Source organism: Pollachius pollachius, assembly GCF_949987615.1.
Source record: "Pollachius pollachius genome assembly, chromosome: 2".
Lineage (NCBI taxonomy): Eukaryota > Metazoa > Chordata > Actinopteri > Gadiformes > Gadidae > Pollachius > Pollachius pollachius.
Window position 1 is genome coordinate 30434490 of NC_136935.1, and position 25820 is coordinate 30460309.

The following is a 25820-nucleotide window of genomic DNA, read 5'->3' on the forward strand; positions in this document are numbered from 1 at the left end:
AAGTACGCTCTTTATGCAGATGAGGGCAAATCTGCATAATTACGTGCTCGTTCACGGTCTGCCCTCAGCGCGCGGGCCCGTCGTTGGACAAAACCAATCAGCGAGAGCCCGGCTGCTTTGTTGCTAGGCAACATGTGTTTGTGTCTAAAGCGAATAGAAAAAATAATAAATAAAATCGCCGGCGGGAGCTGAACTCGGCCTTCATCCAGGATTAAAACGTTTACAATTCATCAGATACTCTTTTAACAATGGCAGGAGATGATCAGGACATCCCGCGACTTGAGCTGGAATCTGTCATCGGGTTCAATGGTGAGACTGAGCTTTAACCTCTCTGATACCAAGGAGCGTCACACTACCGGGAGCTGTGAAGTCTGCTATCTACTGCCCTATTCAACATATGTAACTGAATGGCTGTCAATAGTTATAACACTTTATATAAGGGTAGCTAACATAAGTTAATGCTGTAATAACATTATATTGCATTAGCATAGGGAGGGGTTAGGGTCATGTGTAGTGGGTTAGGGTTAACCCTATTAAATGATGTCTGGATGCATACCCTAGTCAATATTAACACCATTACCTTTATTAACATGTAGATAAATGAGTAAATTTTAAATTATAGTATAATGGTAATTGATAAACCATTAGTTAATTGTGAATTAGCTAGTAAGTCAATGCTTATTACTGCAATAGCTAATGTTAATTGATGGTTAATAATGTACCCAAACAAACACACATGATGGTGATTTTTTCTAACAGGACATGTTCCCCGTGGTCTGAGAGTCCATCCGGACAGAGACCACCTGATCTATCCCCTGGGATGCACGGTCATCCTGAAGAGCCTCACGGATGGCAAACAGGAGTTCCTGCATGGTCACACCAACAACGTGTCCTGTGTTGCGGTTTCCAAAACTGGCTGCTATGTTGGCTCAGGACAGGTCACCTTCATGGGCTTTAAGGTGACAGTGCTATGTTGGGACACATTAGACCCTTATTAAAGAGTCGTCGTCATAGGACCTGATCTTCACTAATGCAGTCTAGACCACCACAAAATGTCTTAATCGGACTCTATGTTTCGATCCACGAATGTCTAGAGAGCTGGGTAAATTAACTCTTCAAGCCATCTTTGTTATCATAATGTTGACATTGTGATTTAGGCGGACATCATAATATGGGACTTTGCAAAGCGAGCCATCTACGCCCGCCTCGCGCTTCACTCGGCAAAAGTGGAGGCGCTGTCGTTCTCTCCCAACGACAAGTACCTGGTGTCCCTCGGAGGCCAAGATGATGGCAGGTAGAGCACAAGTTGGTTCTGTTTAGAAACACGTCTACATGTGAAGTTTGCGGGATTAAGTGGCATCTAGTGGTGAGGTTGCAAGTTGCAACCAACTGAATATGCCTCCCCCTTCACCTCCCTCACCAAACAAAGTAGGAGATGAAGCTACGGTGGCCTGCACAGGCCTGTTAGGTGCCCGAAGGAGTTCCAAAATAATGTCATCGTTTTTGATAGCATCGCAATGCTGTGCAAAGTGAATGTGAAAAGTTCAAAGTGAAAGTTTTCTTGATGGATTAAAAAAATGTATTTAGTTATTTAGTCTGTAAAGGATAGGTGGTAAAGTAAGATGGTAATCATGATTGTTGATTGATGAATGGCATCATGGATATAGTCCTGCTCCCTATGTAGATATAAAGGGCTCATTCTAATATGACAATAGCACAAAATGTATTTTTTTCATGGGATTATACTCAGGTTATAATATACGTCTGGATATAAAGTTCCTCTGTTGTTTCACTAGATGCCATCAATTATATTTGTTTGTGTGTGTGTGTGTGTGTGTGTGTGTGTGTGTGCGTGTGTGTGTGTGTGTGTTTGTTTCTCCCCCAGTATTGCGGTTTGGAACATAGAGAAGAAGCTGGCTATATGTGGGAATCCAGCCTCTGCTCACAGTGCTGGGCAATGCCTCTGCCTCCAGTACTCGAACACTGATGACAACACCTTCATCACCGCTGGAAAGTGAGCACTCGACTGAGTTGTCCCTGAATAACAGTTCTTTGTCCTAAATTCTCACAACTATTATTATTATTCAGATTTCGTGAGATGTGTTGTATTGTGTGGCTGCTGTAATCATTTGATGGACAAACTGCAATATTGAAATGTTTTGGGTGACAGTCACTGTTGACTGTGACATTGGGGTATAAAAGAGAGCAAGAGAGACTCTCACCACTCTTTATTGTATTTACTCTATGCCCTCGTTTCTAGCGGCACATTGCGGCTGTGGGAACTGGACCTCCCAAACCGGAAGGTTAGACCCTTGGAGTGCCAGACAGGCAAGCTGAAGAGGATTATCAAATGTATTGAGGTAAAAAAATAAACATATTCTATTTACTCGCCGCACCTGCAGACCAAACAAAAATACACGGCCAGCCCACCACACCGTGTCCTTAGAAGCCATAAGCAGGGTTACTGATAATGTAGGTGTTATTCTGCTCTGCATGGAAGAATTACACACACACACACACACACACACACACACACACACACACACACACACACACACACACACACACACACACACACACACACATCCAGGCAGGCACACACACACACACCCCCACACACACACACACCAGTGTCCAACCCCTTTGTGTTGCTATGCAGATAGCAGAGGACGATCAGTACTTCTTCTGTGGTACGACCAGCGGAGACATATTGAAGATGAACATGAAGACTGGGCTATTGAACAGCTGTGGACCAGCCAAGCAGAAGTTCAGCCAGGTAGGTTCATCGACTGGCATCCTCCTCCTGTCCCTATGTTCAGGAAGGAATCTGTTCAAAGGTGCCACTTGTAGTATTTGGCATACAGTCTTATTAGTTAGGGTTAGTGTTGCAGAATGGATTGCTGCATCTTACCAGAATGTTGTTTTTTCCACAACTATTGTAAGAAACAAGGAAATACACAGTCCCTCCCAAGGCACTGTGGTCCCTCTTCATCCCTACCGCTTCCCATTCCCCCAAACCCCAAATCATCCCACTGAATAAGGCGTAAAGCTTACTGTTTACAGAAGTGGTTCTCAAACTGTGGTGGTGCGCAAGGCGCTATATAGAGGTACGCAGAGGGATTTCTGAAAATAAAATAAAATATATCTATATATTATTATTAAAAACATGATAATACATATATAAGTGCTACAATTATGAATGGTTAAAAAAAAACTGCGATTGTGTCTCCAAGCAGGAACTATTTGGAAGTGAAGTGCAGAAAGGATGATAATATTTTGAGTAGAACTGTAAAAAACGGTGTTAGTGAACTGGGCACAGGTATGTGTGGTAGGTGGTGATGTTCTTAGAAATGAATACATGAAACCATATCATCTCAAACGTCATCTTACAACCGAAAAAATGCAGCCTTCTCATTATCGTCTCATCGTCTTAGATGCATCAAAAGCATTTGATAGGATCAATAATGGTAAATTGTTTGCCAAACTTCAAGAGCGATGGGTTCCACCTTATCTGGTAAGGATCTTGCAGTTCTGGTACACACATCAAACCATGCATATTAGATGGGGCAGTAGTATATCTGCACCCTTTCATGTCACTAATGGGGTGCGAGAGGGTGGCATCTTGTCACCTGTCTTCTTCAATGTGTACATGGATGATCTTTCTAAGAAGCTTAGAGAGTGTAAGACTGGATGTATGGTGGGAGAGAGTCTTATCAACCACCTCATATACGCTGATGATTTGTTTATCATGTCTCCATATAGTGCTGGGCTACAGCAACTGCTTAAAGTTTGCTCTAGCTACGGAGTCCAATATGAAATTGTTATTATGATTGCTAAAACTAAGGAGGATCAGAAGCAAAAGTTTCCCTCATTCTTACTGTCTGACCGCACTCTAGATGTGGTTAAGTAGGTATAGTATTTGGGTCACATCATCACTGATGATCTGTGTGATGATGTCCAGCGCCAGTGCTGTAAACTTTATGTACAGGCTCATATGTTGGCATGCAAATTCCATATGTGCACCGATGATGTCAAAGTTAGTCTCTTTAGAGCCTACTATACTCCATTTTACACAGCTCACCTCTGGTGTAAATATCGCACACCATAACTGAAGAAGCTACAGGCAGCATATAATGATGCGTTTAGGATCCTCCGCTTCCAAGATGGACAAGTTCAATCTTTTTTTTATTATCATTTTATAATGATAATTAGCCTTTTAAAAAAAAAAAATTGGTATAAAATTGTTAACTGTGCCTCCTGCGTGAGCTGTCCGCAGGCCTACGCTACTGTATTTTGTTATATTTTAAAACATCAGTCATAATGGTGGTACTTGAGGAGACAAATATTTTCTGAGGTATAAAAGTTTGAGAACCACTGGTTTACAGTGAATCTCTGCTATGATGTGAATGGATTTTTCCTAAGAACTCAGCGTCAGTGTCTCAGAGGTCAATTTTACTTGTTGAGCGCTCCATTAGTTGAAACCTTGGATTGTAATGCAGGTTATGTGAGAAATAACCATAACATGTGAAAATCGGTAATCGAGTCAACTCAGTGATTTATTCTCCTGCTACTTATGTTCTTCAACCTCCGCGTGTGAACCGCTGTCTTCTTGGCCTAGAGGTTCTTGGAGGTCTAAGCAATTCCAGCCCAATGTGACTGATTTAACTCTCTCTCTCTCTCTTTACCTTCTCTCTTGGCAGGGCGTGAACGTTTTAAAGATATTAAAATCTCAGGAGATCCTTGTGGGTTCTGGAGATGGCTGCCTCACCCTCTGCTCTGGAACCACCTTTAAAACCCTCAAGTTAGAGTCTTTCTCCACCACTGTTTCATTCTCTCTATACCTCTCCCTCTCTGTCTCTCTGTATGTCTCTCTCTCTCTGTCTCTTTCTCTGCACACACACACACACGCACGCACGCACGCGCGTTACACAAAGATGCTTGAACCCAAAACATCCAGATCTTAAATATCTACGCATTTATTTAGTAAACGTTGGTTCATACACCATTCCTTGGTCCTTTCCTCATGGTGATAATCAATCAACCCCATCTCTTCCTGCCCCTGCTCATCCGTTGCACCCACACACGCGGGGCTCCAGACGCGTGCAGCTGGAGGGAGCGGTGACCTCCATCGCAATGCGGGGCGAGGGCCAGCAGCTGCTGGTTGGAACGGATGCGTCCAAGATGTACCGCTTCAGCTACACCCACCTGGAGGAGCCGGAGCTCATCTCCTCCAGCCACAGCAGCGCCGTCACGGCCGTGGCCATCCCCTAGTGAGTGGCAGACGCGCACAGACACGCACAAACACATGCGTCATCACACACACAGGCACAGACACGCACAAACACATGCGTCATCACACACACAGGCACACACACGCACCGCCACGTAAGCACTCACAAACACACAAACACGCACACACACACACACGTGCACGCGCAAACCCAAAAAACACACACATACACATGCAGGCACCTACACGCACTCGCAAACACACGCACACACTCACAAACACGCAAGCAACTTCATAAAATACACAATATTGTAAGTATAAGCAACGCTTCAGTTTAGTACATCCATATTCTGGGTATAGAATAACATAACAAAAGTAAAGGTTTCAAACATTGTTTTGATTTATGGTCTCTTTAACAAAGGACTGAAGTGCTGATAAAAACCTTAGTCACCTTACATCTCTCTCTCTCTCTCTCTCTCTCCTCTCTCTCTCTCTCTCTCTCTCTCTCTCTCTCTCTCTCTCTCTCGCTCAGCGGTTCTTCAGAGTTGTTTGCCACCTGCTCCAAGGAGGACATCAGGGTGTGGCACGTGGACCGCTCCAAGGAGCGACTCCGCATCACCGTCCCCAACATGACCTGCAATGCCCTGGACATCATGGTGGACGGCCACAGCATCATCACTGGTAGGACCCCTGTAATGGGAAAATTATATTTTCATACTCTAAATGCCATTTGTTGGTATGCCATTTCCTTGAGCCTCTTTGGGGGGGTCAAGGGTCAAGGGCTCCAACTCGGAAGGAATGGCTACGACTCCCTCTGATACACACATGAGGGTTACCATCTATTATTGACTACCATCTGGTTAACCAATACTATAGTTGTATTGGGGAGCAGAGCTGTTCTCAGCATCCTGACAACATTGTATAAGAAGTCCTTGCTTTTGCCAATGCATTGGTATTCTCCTTGCGGTGCTCTTAGAGAGACGCAGGGCGAACTCCCATCTAAGGCCTCCGATTATTATGTTTGTTTTATTGTTTGTTATATGTTTGTTGTACGTTTGTTGTATTTTATTGTACCTTTATTACTTAATTAAATTAGCCTAATCGTTACAAGTTCGGATTACTCTTACTGAGTTTAGACAGAAACGATTGACATGGCTCCAAATTCCCACCACACCCTCTGCTGGCCATGGCTGCACACAACGGTCTGTACTTCTGTCCTATTATCTGACATGTATCCCATGTCCTGGTCCCTTTATCCTGAAATCGGAAGACCGATGGCACACAAAGCAAGACCGTTGAGGGAGGGAAAGTAAAACAACCATCCCTGCTGTCTGCATTCAAACACCTGGAAGAAGGAGAAACACGTTTATTTTTCCAGTAGAGACGTTTTAGGATAATAACACTGTAAAATTAAAACCGGCCTTCCTTGTTATGAGTGCATATCTCGTGTTGATTCTGATTGGGTTTCTAAACACACGTTGTGTACCTTTACCAAAAACGGTATGTTTAGTCGGATCTATTTTGAGATCCTTTAATCCAATGAATTCTTTCCACTTTAAACAAGGACCGATGCGATAAAGAAGCTTTTTTTAAATAACAATACACAGATGAAATATAGTGAAGGGGAAATGGAGGGAAGAAAATAGAGCCTCTTCCTACTCAAATCACTGTACTTGTGGAATCAGGAGCATGGGGATGATTCAGCGGCGTGTTTCCCCATAGCGTGGAACGACGGCAAGATCCGCGTGTTCGCCCCCGAGAGTGGCCGGACCCTGCTGGTCATCGACAACGCACACAGCATGGGGGTGACCGCCATCGCCGGCACCAGGGACTGCAAGAAGATCCTGAGTGGGGGGGGAGAGGGACAGGTCAGTGCCCTGGGAGGAGGCTCTGTATAAGAGTACGGAAGGAGACTGTAGGTCGAATTAACACCATGAACAGCCAATCGCTACAATGCATCTGTTAGACTTAAATGAAGGGATTTGAGTGGTACAGTTGTCCTAAATGTGTCCGTCGATTGCACTAATCGAAACAATGTGCATACTGACAGTATAGACCTCTTATCTAACTAGTAAAAGCGTAGCCTTCCAAGGGTTTCCTGAATGACAGGGCCAGCCTGGCCGGCCTCCCATCTGCAGGTGCGTGTGTGGGAGCTGCAGCAGGGGGGCTGTCACCGGCTGCTGGAGACCATGGCCGAGCACAAGGCCACCGTGACCGACATCCAGATCAAGAGCAACGACAAGGAGTGTGTGACGGCCAGCAGTGACGGCGCCTGCATCATCTGGGACCTGGTGTGAGTGCTTGAGACCAGACACACGCACGTGACACACTCACACACATACACACGTTCACGCGTACACACGTTCCCACGTACACACGCACTCACGTACACACTGGGCACACACTAAGACAGCTGTGTTTACAGGCGCTACGTCAGGAACCAGATCGTGCTGGCCAACACCCGGTTCCGGTGTGTTTGCTACCACCCAGAGGAATACCAGATCATCACCAGTGGCACAGACAGAAAGGTGAGTGGCTACACCTCACGTTGTGGGTCAACAGCAGCTTGATCCTGGTTCACTCGTGTTGTCCAGAGAAGAGGCTTTTCATGGTCAGCCGGGCTGTGACTGAAAAAGTAGACAGGGCAAAAATACACTAAAATCTCTTTTATGTTCCGGCACAGCCGGAACATAGCGTAGCGAAGGCATGTGTGATGTATTGATGAATGCAGGACTCTCGTTCTATCATTCCTGCTCTCTCCCTCTCTCTTTCCCTCACTCTCTCTTTCCCCCTGTGTCTCTTTTTTTCTCTATCTTTGTCCATCTCTCTCTCTCTCTCTCTCTCCCCTCTCTCTCCATCACTCCCTCTCTCCCCTTCAGATCGGCTACTGGGAGGTGTACGACGGTGCAGCCATCAGAGAGCTGGAGGGCTCCCAGTCAGGGGCCATTAACGGCATGCACGTCTCCCAAGACGGCCGCTACTTCATCACGGGTAAGAAACCACATTGGACCAGCTGACGTTATAAAGCTTTTGAAGACCACCACCGTGAGAACATCTCACACGACAGTAACTGAAAATGAATCGCTATAACTGCAGCTACAATGCAAGCCACTAGAGTTTGCCAATGGGACACTGAGCGTAAGGTTTAAAATCACTCCATTTATTTTGGTCTTTGCTTCAGCACTAAGAGGCAGCGTTCCTGATCAACAATTCATAACTATAAGTATTACGATACCCACTCAACCACTCCCTGGACACCAATGTTCCCCCGGGCAGGCGGAGACGACAAGCTGGTGAAGGTGTGGAGCTACTCGGAGGGCGAGGTGACCCACGTGGGCGCGGGCCACAGCGGCAGCATCACCTGCGTGAGGCTCTGTGGCAACAGCCGCACCCTAGTGACCACCAGCTCAGATGGGGCCATCCTGCGCTGGCGATTCCCTCACCCGCTCTCCTCCAGTTAGGGGCCGGGGCCGGAGGAGGAACCCTGGAGCCTTGAGACCACCGTCGAGCAGTGCCGCCATCCTCTGAATGACAGAAGCAAAGGAGCAAGTTTTAAGTGCTGTTATGTTTACAGGATGAAACATAAAAGTAGTTTAAGTTTATTTTCGCCCTGTCTACTTTTTCAGTCATACTTGGACGTAGGTAAGATAAAGGGGGACTTTAATATATATAGATATCGTGAGGTACAATACACAGAAGAAATAGCACATGGGTTTGCTTTTGATTTTGGAGGCCAATACATCCCAGGATTCATTTTAGCAAAGTGTTGCAGAGCTATGTCCACCAGAGATAATAAAATGGCGGGTTCAAGTCAAATCAGTCAGCTTCAGAAGATTAGTTTTCCACTTACCCTTAATGCTATGAAACAGTTGCAGATATGTAGAACATGTTTGAAAGACTAATTTGTATAAAATAATAATAAAGTTTATTGAGATTTCTATTGGTATTAACTTCTGAATAGGGACTGGAAAAACGACAATGTTCCTACACTTTTCTGATTTATATAAAACGAAAAACCAACAAATGTAATGTGTAAGCCCACTTTATCATTGTAATAGATCATTTCAGTGGAATAGATACATTCCAGTCCAATAGTATTCAGTATAAATACCGTCTCAGTGGAAAACAAAAAAATAATTTGTTTGTTGCCTAAAACCCTTATTTTGATACCTGATATGGAGTAAAATTAAACGGGGCATCTTCAATGCGCAGGTTCATCACAGCTGGTTAAACGAACATGGGCACAATCCAGTAATGCAGAACCGTCCAACTCTCCAAAGTGCCCCGTTCCTGTACATATCCGCTCAAGTGTTAAGCCACACGTCTCTTCTTCTCATCACCATTCTTCGAGTCCTTTGGGAACAGTTGAGAGAGGAAAGATAACATTAATGAAGAAGATGGATCTGCTCTAAGGTAACGATGCTGCCTATAAGACACAATTGCCTTTCTTTCCCTTGTAGACTTTCTCTGATCTTCCAACAAAGTAGGCTGCATTATTAATGATATGTCATAGATTAAGTTCATCAGTGACTAAATGCAATGCTACTCGGGCGACCCTCACTCACCCATCACCATCCTGGCCCTTCATCGCTTTAATTTTCCACAGACCCATTTTACCCCAAGGCCATGTGGTGAGTGAGGGTTTGAGTGCTTGCAGTCGGAAGCCAATCCTTCTCAATCCAACGGGCGGTATTATGGTCTTCCAACGCAACTTCAGTTCCACTTCTCCTGAGAAATATAGATAGAATGATTATATATAGCATTTAGGAATCAATGCACTCATTTTTGTTGCCCTCAAAGCAGAAGATATGATGTTTTGAGTTAACATTTCTAGCTCTTCCATTATACTCCAAATGATCAAACGCGTTAAAAATAACACTAATTGCAAAGGTTTTTGGCGAAGTTCAAACACACTGTGGCTTACGCTTGTAGCTGTCAATATGAAAGTCACTGCCGGCTGTGGAGGAAGTAAGATGAGCACCTTGGCAGCTGTGGCTTCACTGCATCGAGGACTGTGGAAGAGGCCGGAGGAGGAACTGGAGTGTGGGCTAGAGGTGTTGATGAGGGCCAGACTTAATAATTTTATTTTTCGGTTCGTCTAGAGATGACTTTTACACATATATAAAATGAGGATTATATGTTCAATCTAAACCCTAAATCTATATCTACATTTTGTATCTAAATATACATCTTATTTCTAGTCACATAAAACCCCAGATGATATGTTACACAAATAATATATATTTGATCAAAAATGCGTAAAGTACGTTTTGGGTCCGTTGTGTCCAAGCAGCAGATCTACTTGACACTGCTTCTCGCGCAAACGAATGATCGCCGCTAAAAATCGAAGGACGGACATACATACAGAGACTTTGGACGGACAAACATACAGAGACTCCTCTAAATAAATTTAGATCCGGAAATATTTGAGCCCTAGGCCAAGGAATTCGAACTGTCGTCATCACCACCAGGTGGCGGCATCTTGCAAGACACCCTTGAGTGTCTTGTCGTCCACCCTTGAGACAAGTCTGTTCTTCACCGTATCAGTTAGTTCTTCTGTCTTCTTCAGACTTTTGTCGACCGACCGGCATCTCCGTTTTTCTATGTTTGAATGCTGTTTTGAACAATGGTCCCATCAAGGAATTCTGCAGTAATAAAATATTGGATTTCATTTAGTCTTAATTCAGAAAAGCTGTTTGGATGTGCCGTAATGCATTAATGTAATGATGATTTATCTGTATTTCACTAAACGTACTCTTTCTGCTTACTACATAAACACATTCTGTTTGGTGTCAGGGTTGTTTTGGTTCAGAATTTACAGAATTTACCAAAACATTCCCCTTATTTTTTATATTAAGTGCAGGTGAATTGACTGCTCAATGAAGTATATATGAGGTATGATGGACGCATGCACACACACACACACACACACACACACACACACACACACACACACACAATTTGGAAAACCGGGTGCTTTCTCCGACCCTTGGTTACTCCGCCATGGAGTAGGTATTTTGCGCACCTGTGATTAACAGGCGAGATGAATTCCCCCAACCAATCATATAAAACATGCCTTAATTCAACGGAATTTTTGAAAAATCGAAATTGTGCATTTCCCTCACTAATGGCGGAGGTGATTGCTTTGCTGTTTCTAACTCACTAAGCTCTAATTATAGATATACATCTTACCTTCAGCACCTTTATGTTGTGTTTTCATTCTTTACAGCTGCCACAGCAACAAAGTGACATTTGCTAGTTCAATGCTAACGTATCCCCTGTGCGGTATTTTCTGAAGTACCTTTTGCTTTGACTTGAGAGAAGCGAGTGAGAATGTAACTCAGCCATCAGATCCTGGCATGACATCATGGAGACCCATCATCCCCCTCCTCCTGCTCACCCTTTCATCCTGGTGCTGGCTGGGGGGGGGGGTTGGTCTGGTCGCAGAGGAACGTTGCATCCTCCATGCAGACACAGTCAGAACGTTTCATTAGCTGCTATTGTTGTGATGGTCTACACTCGGTGGTCTGGAAGAGTCCCCGGGTTCAGCGGGCGCAATAGGCCGGCCGTAATTGCAGCTTGTTTTTGTGATTAACTGGGCGACACTCTGGCATGCATGGGAGGTCACGCAAGGTCGCAGTGTCTCGCTGGGAAACTCTTGTTATTGAGAAGAGGCTCATGATGCGCAATCCTGTAAACTGACTGACACACACACACACACACACACACACACACGCACACACACACACACACACACACAGTGGAGTGTAGTGCTGTGTGGTGGTGAGAGGGGTAGAGAGAGCCTATTAGACAGTGAGAGATGTGGCAGGGCATGAAAGTGCTCCCTCTATCTCCTGCTCTCGCTCTCTCCCTCCCTCCTCATCCAGGCCTTGTTATCGGGTGGCTCTCAACACGCCAGATCCACCATCTGCTCCAACCAGCTTCTAAGCCACGAAAGGACGCCACAAACAGACGCACACACAAACAGATGCACACACAAACACACCTTGCATGCCTTTGCAGGGCTATGTCAGTAGATTCACAATAATTAAAGAGACTAGGAGTAGAGAGCAGCGGGGGGGGGGGCGGGGGGGAGTTTGTGTGAAGGAGGAAGATGGCTGGCCTGATAGTCATGGTTGTTTCTTAAGGCTTGTCTCTGTTCGAGTGGGCAAGAGAGAGAAAAAGAAAGAGATTGGTAAAGACGTTTTGCCCAGTCCTGGTATATAATTTGAGTAACTAAGCAGCTCTATCCCGACACATTACGATCATTTTATTGTATTTAACTAGAATTTTTGTATTTTTACAATAAACATTGTTTTATTTTGTATGTTTGTATCTTTATTTACTTTTTGTGCAAGAGAGAGTAAGAGACAGAGAGACAGAGGGAATCATCATCTGTCATATTCAGAGCTAGAGCGAAAGAGAGTAAGAGAGAGCGAGAGAGAGCAAGAGAGAGAGACATCATCTGTCTTATTGAGAGGTACAGAGAGTGAAACATGCTTACCGGTTTGCAGTCGGTGGATATACTGAGCTTCAGGCCACCTATTTCTTTTTCCCCAGCCAGACACGATAAGACGTAATTGTGTCAGTTTTAATTTCCAATCCCAAGTCACTTTTCTACTGCGCTTAATGACCTTAAGGGAATGCCAACGTGCGTGTGTGTGTGATTGTGCGTGTGTGTGTGCTTGTGTGTTTTTCTAACTCTACCTGCTGAATTGTCCAACTGAAGAGAACTTAATCACAGGCAGATGGAAGATTTCACTGTGCAATATGTTTATGCAATATGCAATATCACTGTGCAATATGTTTCCCGCAGAATCTCGACCTAACAAGGAGACGTGGTATGTTTAGAGATCCTGCCAATCCAATAGCTGTTCACAATGAACTTTTTGACACAATAATACATTCACGACCACTCTTGCTGAATGCCATTACACTGAGTGTCTGTTGTCGCAGATAAGCACTAATGCGTTGGAACAGCCATGTCCTTGAGAGTCTGTGGAAGGCAAGCCATCGCTTTGTTTATCTGCATTAGAACTATCAGCCGAGAGAGAGCAAAAAAACCAAGTAAGGGAAACAAAACACACAAAAACAAACAAACATAGTGATTAGCACTCACAGTAGAGCGTTACCACACACTTACCTCCATCCCTTGCCTGCCGATTAATTTTCCCAGTGTGCCCAACCTTGGCCCCTGGCTCTTGGCCCCTGGCCCCCAGCCAGGTTCCTCTGGCTGAAGGAGAGAGGACACAGATGGACTGAGGCGGCTCACACAGGTGGGGGCGTTAATAGGCCTGTGGAATCAGATGAGGGAAGGCAGGCAGGTCGTGACTGCTCAGAGTTGATAGAGGAGGGGGTAGAGGTGTGTGGTTGTGTGTGTGTGTGTGTGTGTGTGTGTGTGTGTGTGTGCGTGTGTGTGTGTGTGTGTGTGTGTGTGTGTGTGTCTGTGTCTGTGTGTCTGTGTGTGTGTGGTTCTCTGCTTCCATGCATTCAATGACTTCGGTGCGGTCATGATAGTGATATGCTTCGGGTCTGTGAGGCGAGAGATGACAGGAACAGAAAACCTGTCCGAATAAGAATGAGCGTCCTGGCAGCAAGTCTTTTTTCTTATAGGAAATTAAGTAAAGTGAAGGATATTTATTGGTTATGATTTCAGGGTTTCATGATTTCATTTCCAGTCAGTGAACAAAATGAATAATTACATTCTACTCTGGTTTTTAAATTAGATATTACAAAATGTGGGCGAACATCAATAACACCAGAAGGATATTCTATTCCGATTGAACCAGCCAATCAGAGCCTGAGAATTCACCGGAAAAAAATATAAGAAATCCTGTTGCTTTAGGAACAGCTTATTGCTTTGAGAGTCATCTTGCAATCCTGAGATTATAAAGAAGATGTGTGGCTGTGATTGGGCTTCATGCTTCTCTGTTCCATTCTTCGAACAGCATTTGATATGTTTCTGTGAGATTACATTTAATGTCCTTTCTCTGTATCGCAATACAGCCAGGGTCCTTCCTTGAGGAATTAAAGCCTGGATCCACTTCTCTGGCCTATTTAAAGCACCTCCTATATAGGTTGCGTGATTTTTCAACCCATTTTTTTATAACCCTGTTCATTATATGTGCTTTTAACTACATACGGTATGACAAGTATAGCTCGGTAAGGGTAGGGTTGTGTATTGGCTCGGCTGTCCTATGTCTAACCGGTAGGCATCCTTGAGCAATATGTGCCAAACCTTTAACACCTCAGTCCTTAATGACCGGCATTTGTGTTGGAAATCACTATCATTCACTTTGGATCAACGGTCAGCTCAATGAGAGCAGTTTTACAGTAAGACAGTGTGACATGCGTGAGTGCAATCTGTTTGGGGAAAACTGCTACAAAATAAAAAGGGGTTGTTCTTCAAAAACCTACCAATGGACTCGGAGAACCAAAGGGGAGGCTGCTGATTGTGAGCCTCCTGATGGCCGAGGTGTCCAGAATCCATCTCTATCACCAAGTCCCAGCTGGGTCCTTTGATTTTATTAATACACATCTGGTATTTAAACACATCCGAATACAGCAACAGAGACAAAAGGCAAGAGAAGTGACCGTCTGTCCCTTCACTCGCCTTGTGTCTCTGCTTGTGTAATCAGACGTGTATAAATAACAACAAAGGACCTGGCTGGCTATCTGAGATGCCTGGGCTATTAATAGCTAGAGGCGGTTCTTTCTCATGACTCCCTGAATCGTTGACAGGCGGGAGCCTCAAGAGGGTTAGCTTTTATTGAGCTTCGCGAAAGCCTTTTAAAACAGAGGCTGACTATGCTGAGGCTGAGGGCGTTTAACCTGCTGACTCCATGCAGAAGAGTTATGCACAAAAGAGAAGTGAGTAGGACACACTCAGGGGAGTCATGTTGCTGACATACTGCAATACTTTTATGACTTGAGCAGTAATTAAGACAATTGCAATGAGCTGTGTCAAGTCAAACAAAGCTATGCGTGAGATTGTGACTCTTACCATGAAGCTGTTGTATTTTGGTTTTAAATATGCCATAGAAAATGGCAATTACTGCTGCATTTCACTCCGGAAGTCAGCAACACTGAACATCACAAGCTGAGGCAATTTTGTATGTGTATGTATGCGTTTATGGCAAACGTCTCTCTATGTCTCTATCTCTCTCTATGTCTGCATTACTTCCTCGATGTGAACCTCTCACAAGATAAAAAATCCAAAGAGCTTCATTGCAAAAGCAAAAAAAAAAACTCTCTCTCTCTCTCAAAAAGGCAGTCCTCTGAATACAGCAACACCTCTTTCAAATGCTGTTAATTCCATGACAACACCCATACACGTGATATTTAAGTGTGAAGTCTATTGTTATTTTTTATTCAGCCTTCAAATTTATAATAGTTAGGGCACTTTTGGCTTATGGTGGCATACAGTTCACCACTTGTGATTCTACACAGATACAAGTTCACTACGTCAAGCCCTAACCATAACCCTGTTTATCCACAAATATGAAGTTATACTGTGGAACACCAGTAGCTGGGATCATTGTTTCTGCAGACGACTGGGAGCAATAGAAGGAGTCATTTCCTGGATTTTGGATTCCTCATTGAATCTAAACACATAATATATTGGTCGCCTTCCGATACCAAGCTTCTTTTGTGTACATGTGATGCACCAACATTTTTTAAATAAAAAAATAGATAAATAGAGCTACACTCAAGAATGAGGAATATTTTCACTCCGATAGAACGCTTTACCTCAGGCATTGAAGAGAAAGGAGACGGGGACAGTCTTTTGTTCTAGGCCCTCAAAGCCAGCAAACACTGTCAAGTTGTCAGTCAAATGCTATTCCCTTGGGGAAGGGAAAGCACACACAAACACTCACACACACACACACACACACACACACACACACACACACAGACAACCTTGTACGTGTATGCGTGCATGTGTAACTGGAAAAAGTTATGGCTTGTCCCTGTATCCATCTACACAAGTGAAAGAACAAATGAATACACTGAACCTGCAGAATCACCTGAGTCAGCAGAATTGCCTACAGCGCCTGAATATGGATAAAACGTTTCTGCAAAAAGAATCCGACGTACCGAGAAGTTTCGAGATGTGAACTGTGTGTGTGTGTGTGTGTGTGCCTACGTGTGTGCATGTATGTACAGTGGGGCAAAAAAGTATTTAGTCAGCCTCCAATTGTGCAAGTTCTCCCACTTAAAAAGTTGAGAGAGGCCTGTAATTTTCACCATAGGTATACCTCAGCTATGAGAGACAAAATGAAAAAAAAAAATCTAGAAAATCACATTGTCTGATTTTTAAAGAATTTATTTGCAAATTATGGTGGAAAATAATTCCTGATAATGACCAGGGTTCTATACAGAAGAGAAACCTGCAGTAGGCTATGTTAACTATTAAGCTAATTTAAACAAATTGAAATGGTGGTCAAGTCAAGTCATGTTAAGTCAATGTTATAAGCCCTTATACATAGTTAATATCTCAAAGGGCTTTAAAGGTCATACATTTAGGACCCCTCCAAATCCAAACCCCCAGAAGACCATGTAGTGGTGCGGCATAATGGTGTGTTCCTGAATCCTCGGACGCCAGCCTTCCGAGTTGAACGTTTGACGTCACTTCCGGCCTCGGAGCATTCATAGCGTTCCTGTTTGTCTTTGTGATTGTGGCATGAAATTGGCTAGCCGTTGTTTATTGTTAGCTATATTAGCCTCTTTAGCAAATCACCCCGAAAACAAACAAGACAACTTTACATTGTATTGCACGCACAGCAAGACCATGCAATGTATAAATTGGTGACCGGAATAAAGTAGCAATGTAATCAAGTGTGTAAGAGCATTTAAAATCGACATTAAAATGACCTACGTGGTACAAATACAAAAAAATAAAATCTCTTCACGGGCACAGCCATTTTGTTGAGAGCGTCATCACTGCTCTCGGTCTACTCTCAGATTTTTGAAAGATGAAGACAAAAAGGGGGAGTGCCTTCGAGAAATGCCGCAAGAAAGCTGGGATATCTTCGACTTTCGACTCGGAAGTCTGGCGTTCGAGGATTCAGGAACACACCATAACCTATTGTTCATTTTGCATTTCTCCAAAAATTAACAATTGCTTTATAATGTTGAGCTATGCCACCCCACTAAGGAAAAACTCCCTTCGTTGCATTATCCAAAAGGGTCACAGACATAAGGAACTAACCCACGGCATACTAAATGGCTTAAATGCAAGCGAGTAAAGAAACATGTGGGAGGAGAATGTTGTCTGCCTGGGGCTAGGTGGCTAGCTGTCAGACAGTGCGGATTAATCACCATTTATTACCACTGAGCTGATAACCAAATTCAAGAACATAGTTTAAATTATATGAAAAATCACTGGTTGGCTAGCTGTCTCTAATTTGCTAGTAGGCTCAATTAAGTTACAGCAGAAGGCAGGAGTAGTTTCTTTCTGATACAAGTATAGAAACTTAAGAAATTGTGAGGCCAGTTATCTGCAGCATTAGATCATATAATATAATATATATTATCCACGTTATATGAAAATATAAAGAGATAGCACAACATTATTGCCTTAAACCAGAGTATTATACAATGTCATACAAAGTAGAGTAGATGAGGCACCTGCACAAAGGGGTGCCTTCACTGCCCCCTTCGCCCCCATGTAAAGCGCTTGAGCCATAAGCCCTCCCAATGTCTGTGCACGGCCCTGGAGCAGGTAGTAATTAAACTGCATCCCAGTAGGGGGCCAGTCACCATCGCTCGGCAGGCGTGAACACTTGCCTCGCAGCCAGGTTGATAGATAATTTAAAACATTGTTCCTTCAGTTTATACATTAGGCCTACGACGGCGTAGTAGCCTGGCTGGGGGATCCAGAGGCAAGACATGTTTTTTTTTAATCGTTGTTTCAATAGGTAGGTGCAGAAAACATTAATGCAATGTATTTTAAGTTTAGCTCAATTCAGCCATGCATTGAAATGCAGCTCCTATAGTTTGGAATGAAAAAGAATATCCCACATTTTATTTTCTCTCCTCGCGGGATGGTCCAATCTCCTGTCCCATGTCCATTACACTGGTCGTTCGGGAGGGCGGGCAATCAAGAGGATCGGCGAAACAGAAAGTTGAGCGGCGTGGGACTGACAGGGGGGCGGGAGTGAGAGTGGAAGACCGCGCCAGCCACAACAGACCATCTCCAGCAGCACCAGAGCTGCCGTGTAGGTAGTGCATGGAGTTAATTGGCCAGTCGATTTCAGGGAAGGGGAAAAGGCTCATGTTCGGTACTTACAGGTAAACCTGTTTATTCGGAGCGAACGACCCGAGGAACAATCTTGTGGGGAGGAGGTCAGTGTGGAAGTCCGCCACAGATTGAAATCTCGGGAGCACACCGGAATGTCTCAGATAAGGAGTAGGTTTGTAAAAATGTGCCCTTTCGGCAACTCGATGACACTTAAATGGTGAGGTTTCCGGAGGAGGGGGGAGGGATTTGCCGTGTGACAGACAGGTGCAGAGATCGCCGTTTGGTTTGAGCCCGGCGGTCTGTCTGTCTGTCCATTATAAACCAACATGGATAACCGAACGGAGAACAAGACGAGGAAACAGCCGACCAAATCCAATCCGTCTCGGCGGAAAGAGAAGAAATACAAATCGGCGAAGCTTTTCAGAAGAAAGTCGCTGAGATCCGTCGGTCATTTTATGAGCCGGATCTTGAAAACTTTGGGAACTTTGGCGCACTTCGGCGACGACGCGGGGCCGCCTGAAGCCGAGGATGACGACGGCGGCTTCAGGGAGAGCGCGGCATGCTCCTCCACGCTGAAAAGTACCACCACTTCCACCTCAGCGAATCACAACGACCAGGTCCACGGCGGCCTCAAGAAGAGCTCCACCGTCTCTTCCCACGGATCCGTGAAAGACCGGCTGTCGCTGTGCTTCGGCGACAAGACGCCGGGCGTCCTGGGCTTGAAGAACCACGGGAACACCTGCTTCATGAACGCGGTGGTCCAGTGCCTGAGCAACACGGACCTGCTGGCGGAGTACCTGGGGCTGGAGCAGTACAAGTCGGACATGTGTCGTCGCAGCAGCGGCAGCATAGGGGTGGTGAACGGTGTGGTTAAGGACGTGGATCAGCAGACCGCCCGAGGCGAGGTGACCGTGCAGCTGGCGTCGCTGGTGCGGGCGCTGTGGACCCTGGAGTACACGCCGCAGATATCTGGGGACTTTAAGGTGAGAGTGGGACCACATGATTTACAAGCACACGTTTTTCCCGGTTCAAATAACCGCTAAGTATTCAGCGAAAAAAAGGAAAAAAGATCCAGCTTTGGCTCATCGTCTCATTTCTCCAACCTAACTCTTATCGGTTCCAGTGCAGCACTCTGCTTTAAGAGGATTTCGGATTTGGCTTGCAATGTAGTACAAGATACACACTTTTAAATATGTATCCTATTAGTGCAACATGTGTGTGCAACCGGTACATGTCGTGCCTGTGGGATTGTGGGCCTATACGTGCAGTGATGATCGGCAGGGATAGGGTTTGCTTCCATTTCCGTAAATTGTTCGCAGGTGGAATTTTAGGGGCGGAGCCGAGCAGTGGTCGGACAGGTGCGGTGAGAAGCGCTGGTCTCGGAAATGAACCAAAGGCTACTGGGCTATGGGGCTCGAGTGGGCTTTTGAGTGACTCCTGTGGCCTACTTGTGGTCCAAATAAGATCTAGCAATTTTATTTCGGTATAATATTGAGGCCTATAGTGTAATTATCATTTCCTTTGTAACATAAACACATGCGAGTTAATGCCTTAGTAGTAGGCCTCTAGGGTGCTGAAAAATGTGAATGATAAACAAACAAGGTAGGCTCTGCTCTCACAATGTTTATTTTATATCTGCAAAGGACAAAAAAACAACAACTGGCTGGGTATATTCCTTTACAGTTTCCTTTGTAGTGACTATAAATATCCAAAATTTGACCCAGAAAGTCTACAAAAATATTGCTGTTGTTTCACACTCAAAGATCAAACACTAGGGCTTATTATCATGTAATGCAAGGGAGCTGGTGTTTGGGTCTTAGTTCAGGATAACAGGCTGACCCTCCTCCATCCCCAATTTAGGCCGTTCGTTAGTCCCACCAATGGGAGGTTGACCGGACCCAATACATCGCCGGGCCGACCGTTGATATACCCCTGTGGTCCAGTGACTTAACCTTCCTTTAGACTCCCAGGGCTCTGAGTCTCCCTGCTGCAAGAGAATTCACAAAGCGCAACACTCTCATTTGGATTGCCTGTCATCAAACATGCATTCTGGGAATGTAATAATAATAATAATTATTATTATTATTATTATTATTATACATGTATATAATGACTAACAGTCAGTTACTGGCAGTCAGAACTTTAATCATGAGTACATTGTGGCGACTTTTTCGCAGGAGGCTGAAGTACAGTTGATAGTTCACCTTTCAAAGCATTCCAGGGGACAATTATTAATCTGCACAAATCGTGAGATGCAGAAAGAATAGGGCCGAGAACACTTCCAACTGTGCAAGATATTCAGGCGAACCGGGTCGCACTGTGAATTTGCAGCCTAGCAACCCAGCAAAGGTGCCCCCTTACCACGGATTGTGATTACACATCAAAGTCCTTGAGATTTTGAAATCGGGATTATATTTTGTTTCTTCCACCAGTGCTTGGTTGCTGTGTTTGAACCACACGATGAAGCCAAACCCTAAATTGCAGGTGTGCGTGGTTCGACCTGCAATCCTGCAGACATGCTGCGGTTGTTGAGCTCCCGTTGGCCCTGCTTCTGCAGAACCCTTTTCCATTTCAACCCTGTCATTTAGGAAGCTGTAAAAACCGACCGCAGACCTCCCCAACCCCCAAACCAATATCGCTGGATTTCAGCTGGTAGAGCAGCTTGAACATGTTCGGAAATAACGGCAAAGTGAGAAGTCCAATTTTTAATTAAAAATAATAATAATAAAACCGTTTTAGTCCTATCAAAATAAGTATTATTCGTACATTCCATTTGCGTCTGGAAAGATGAATAACTCCCCGAGAGGGACTTTAAAGGAAGCCTGCTGTTGTAATGCTGTGCTACCTCACAGAATTAGAATAATAACCTTTTTAATATGGCTTTAAGGTGCTCATCAACAACCTGCCTTGAGTAATGTCTGCCCACCCTGCATCTGCAACACGAGGCCCGCTAAAAGAGATATCATAGGAGGGGGGCTGCATTCCCTTCCCTGTGAAGCTCTTCATCACTGTGACGAAGGGCCATGTGTGAACCATTTAAACTAAACTCAAGAGTTTATTGTATTAACTTACATTTTAAACAAACTGAAGTGTAGATAACCTAACAATGTGACTGAGTGATTGTTCTTTGATCTCTAATTGAATCATCCTTAATATTTGGACCGCAACAACTGAAATGGACACACTTATCTCCTCTGCCCCCATGGTGTCTCTCTTCATCGCCGTTATTGTTGGAGGTAGTGTTAACTGAGAACATCTCCTGAACACTTGCCTTGCCCCCCCTGTTGATTTGACCAAGGGATTTCTGACTGGGTGCAACTTGAGCAAGGATGTATACTGTAACGAAAACTGAATCTGAGCACATTTAGCATGCAGACAGAGCAGCCCCCCCACTGAGACATAGCTGTTGGTATATGTTGAAGTGTGTGTGTGTGTGTGTGTGTGTGTGTGTGTGTGTGTGTGTGTGTGGGGGGGGGGGTATTGCTTTTTAAAATAAACATCAGTGAACCCAGAGTTTCAACTGAAATTCGAGCACTAAGGACTGACCAACAGAGACACAGACACCCTTTCAAAGGTTGTCTGTGATTAAAGAAACATAGTCAGTATTTTAAATATGTTTTGTGTTAATTGGTAGACGTACATAAGTATGTTAAATTACATAAATATGTGTATTTATGTCATATATGACAAAAAATAAATAAATAAATAAAAATAAATTCATTAATCCATAAATCCATAAAACTTTTTTTGATGAAAAGGCTGTGTGCACGATAGGCTCAGATCTCAGCCAGCAGGGAGAAGGAAGGCATGGTGTTTTTAACTTGAATGGTTTTGTGTGGGATGTGTGTGAAAGCCAGGCAGGGCATCGACTGATGGCTGATTGTCTCTCAGTTCTTGTCTCCATGTTGCCGAGGAGCGCTTTGGTTCTCATTCCTCAGTGGATAAAGGTGTATTATGCACGCACTCCCACTGTTATGTTTTGCACCCCCTGTACCCTAGCTTCTGTCCTGATGTCTCTGTGCCACCATTTCATATAGTCTCTGTGCCACCCTGTCATACATTCTCTGTGCCACCCTGCCATACAGTCTCTGTGCCAGCCTGTCGTACAGTCTCTGTGCCAGCCTGTCATACATTCTCTGTTCCACCCTACCATACAGTCTCTGTGCCAGCCTGTCATACAGTCTCTGTGCCAGCCTGTCATACAGTCTCTTTGTCACCCTGCCATACAGTCTCTGTGCCACTATGTCATACAGTCTCTGTGCCAGCCGGTCATACAGTCTCTGTGCCACCCTGTCATACATTCTCTGTGCCACTATGTCATACAGTCTCTGTGCCACCCTGTCATACAGTCTCTGTGCCAGCCTGTCATAGAGTACATCGTTGGGTGGTTTTGTTGGAGCTCTTGCTCTCTCTCTTTGTAATGCTTGCCCAGTAGAATAGATTGTGGGAAAGTCTCTTTAATCAGTACCAGTCTTCAAAGTAACAAAAAGAGTTCATGTCTCATAAACACTGTTTAAAATCAGGCGTACCGGAGCTTACGTTAAATGTCACAGGAATTTCCCCCCCTAAAGGCTTGTCAGCAGTACACAATGGCCCAAATGTATGCCTAGCTGTTGAAGCGGCACATGATGTCAAATGCTTCTTTCTCCAAAGACAGATTAGCCTTTTTAATTGTTGAGATGTGACCAGGACCAATAAAGGAACATGGAATGTGTGTCTTATTAAAGTCTGAATGAGAACACACACAGTTGGAGTGGCCCATCAGTAACCTTCTGTGATTTATCCTCAGAGGACTGCCCACGGAATAGATACCACCCACAAACCCCAATCACCCTAGATGTTTCCAAGGGAAAATGAATGGGAATTTCAGAAGCACACACACACACACACACACACACACACACACACACACACACACACACACACACACACACACACACACACACACACACACACACACACACGTGCATTACAAAACGTAGGCACACACGCACACATGCATACCCCCACACATGCACACTATTCACTCCCGTACACACATACATCACCGCATGCATGCAGGCATCCACATAACCACTAAACACGCCTGTCGCTGCACACACATGCATTACCAAACGCGCGCATGCATACACGCAAGCACACCCACACACACACACTAACATGCCTGCACACAATTGCATCACAAAATGCATGCGTACATACATTTATACACACACACACATATCCCCCCCAATCCCCTTGATACCTTAACAGACACAACTTCTCCAGGCTTTCTGCGTCTTTGGATTTTTTGCACACAGTAGCATATTTTCAGAGTTTCCGCTCAGTCCATCGCCAAGGCAGCCCTTCTCTGGACTGAACCTTTCACTGGCTATCGCTCTCACCCATATTCCTGCAGAGCACCGCTAAATCCCACGTTTGGTGGAGTTGGTGGAGGTGGGGAGGGCCAAGGTAATGTGGGTGGGATAAGCCCTGTTCGGCTTCTATAACGGGAAGCAAGCTGCATGTCGGGAACAACCTGGGCTGATGGATGCACCGCAGGTGTTCCAAAAGCGACTCGCAGGAAAAAGGAAGCGAGCGCCCAGCTGAGTTGAATAGAGACTGGAGCCCCAATCCGCCAGGACACGGCGCTAGACGACATGCCCAAGAGGGCGTTTAGCCCGTGAAGGGAGCCAAGCCGCGCAAGATAGAAGTGCTTTAGTGTAGGAGAGCTGTGTATTAGCGCCAATGAAATCTAACTGTGTTATGGCTGTGTATATTATATAGTACACAATATAAAAGGACAAATATTTATATATTTGTTATATCCAAATAAAACAATTATTTAAATGTTTATAAAACAAATGTCTCTTAAATGTTACAATATATAAAATAAATACAGTCTGTGTGTTGTTGTGTCGGACACACATCGCCATATGCTCAGAATTCTTTCATATAATTATATAGTTAAGAAGGTTATTTTATTGTTGGAATAAGCTCAATTAAAAACGTAATAATAAATGTGTTTTTTTTGAGTCACACATTGCCTTAGGTGCAGAGTTCTGAAGTGCTTGCTTTGTTATAACAACATTGTGGGACTTAAGGTTGTGATCGTAACCGATCACAATAAAATATGTAAATCATATTTTATTATAAATACATGAATGTATCTTACTGGAGCAAGACGCAGCTTGTGATTAGCTAATATCTGTGCCTGTCTTTAAGGAGTGTAGTTGTAGTAATAGTAGGGGAAATGGAAGAGGAAATAGGCAGAGCTTGGTAATGGCTGGGCAGCCCTCGTGCGGGTGTAGAATATGAGCACTTGTAGTCAAATGTAGTGGCACTCTCGTACGCTTAAGCCCACACACGGGTGTGTGCACGAAGGGCTGATAGGAGGTAAATAGCTGTTAAATGATGGTGCATTAGATACAGTAATCCGGCTATTGCACCCTAATAGTCCGTGGAGGCCTACTCGCGGATGCTCAAACTGTTACTTTTATGAATATACCAATCCACTGTTGAACCTTGCTGCACTTTCTGCTGCATATTTCTGACCTTCGACTTTTATCTTTTGGTAATAGTAGGATCCAAAAGAGTAATAATTTGCATTAATAAACAATAATTTGCGATCCACAAGGGTATCCACATGTCTCCTGAGAGCCCAGATCAGAGGGACGGGGGGATGGGGGGTGAGGGTACGCTCGTTGTAATGCAGTTTAGTTGCCAGTAATGTGTCTCTTGGCTGCTCCGAAGAGAGGAGGCTGCAGGACTCACATTATGAGCAGATGGAGGGCAGATGATTACAGGGCTGTTCTCTGAGAGGTGTTGATGCCGTGGAAGGACGTGGTGGCATTGGAGGCTGGGCTGGGTTAGTACAGAGAATTGAAACCAACACTGAATAGGACCTTAGGGGGCAATTTTGCACATAGACAGTGGACATTTAACGCAACATGCGAGTGTGTTTATGAGTCTAAAATCCCACACGATAATCCACCAAGGTTCATCACAGAGAACATCCAATAACTTGTTTATTACATTAATGTATGATCATGTAATGTAATTGAATGTGAACGCATAAATGCCATGTTGACACAAGGATAGAGAAAGAGAGAGAGCAGGAGAGAGCGGGAGAGAGAGCGGGAAAGCGAGGTGGGGGGAAGAGGGATTGGGCTATCTGTTAAGGTTAATCCCTGCCATACTTTGTCAGTGACACTCTCTGCCTCTTAGGAATTCCAGAAGGTCTGGTTGGCCGCCGGGGCCAGAGGGGTGAATGGGGTCGGTGCGGTGAGGCAGTAGGGTCATTTGGCATATGGACGTGTGGAGGGTACATTCCTGTCTTTCCAGCAATCTTCTGTCATTGTTTACAAA

General features: G+C 44.5%; 2 protein-coding genes across 2 annotated transcripts in view; both read left to right on the top strand.

Moving 5' to 3' along the window:
• Positions 1-248: 248 nt before the first annotated feature.
• cfap52 (cilia and flagella associated protein 52) lies at positions 249-8691 on the top strand (the record flags this gene model as incomplete). The annotated part of the gene is made up of 14 exons (XM_079730295.1): positions 249-309; positions 760-959; positions 1158-1294; positions 1886-2014; positions 2261-2360; positions 2660-2776; positions 4701-4801; positions 5097-5270; positions 5763-5911; positions 6953-7098; positions 7369-7523; positions 7656-7758; positions 8110-8221; positions 8507-8691. 14 exons carry the CDS (start codon positions 249-251, stop codon positions 8689-8691), a joined length of 1869 nt encoding a protein of 622 aa, XP_079586421.1.
• A 9684-nt stretch (positions 8692-18375) lies between these two features.
• The window catches only part of usp43a (ubiquitin specific peptidase 43a), a 108596-nt gene continuing 101151 nt past the window's right edge, over positions 18376-25820 (top strand). The window contains exon 1 of the mRNA XM_079729809.1: positions 18376-19456. Coding sequence (XP_079585935.1) covers positions 18800-19456 — 657 coding nt within the window. The 5' untranslated portion in view covers positions 18376-18799. The remainder of the gene's footprint in view (positions 19457-25820) is intronic.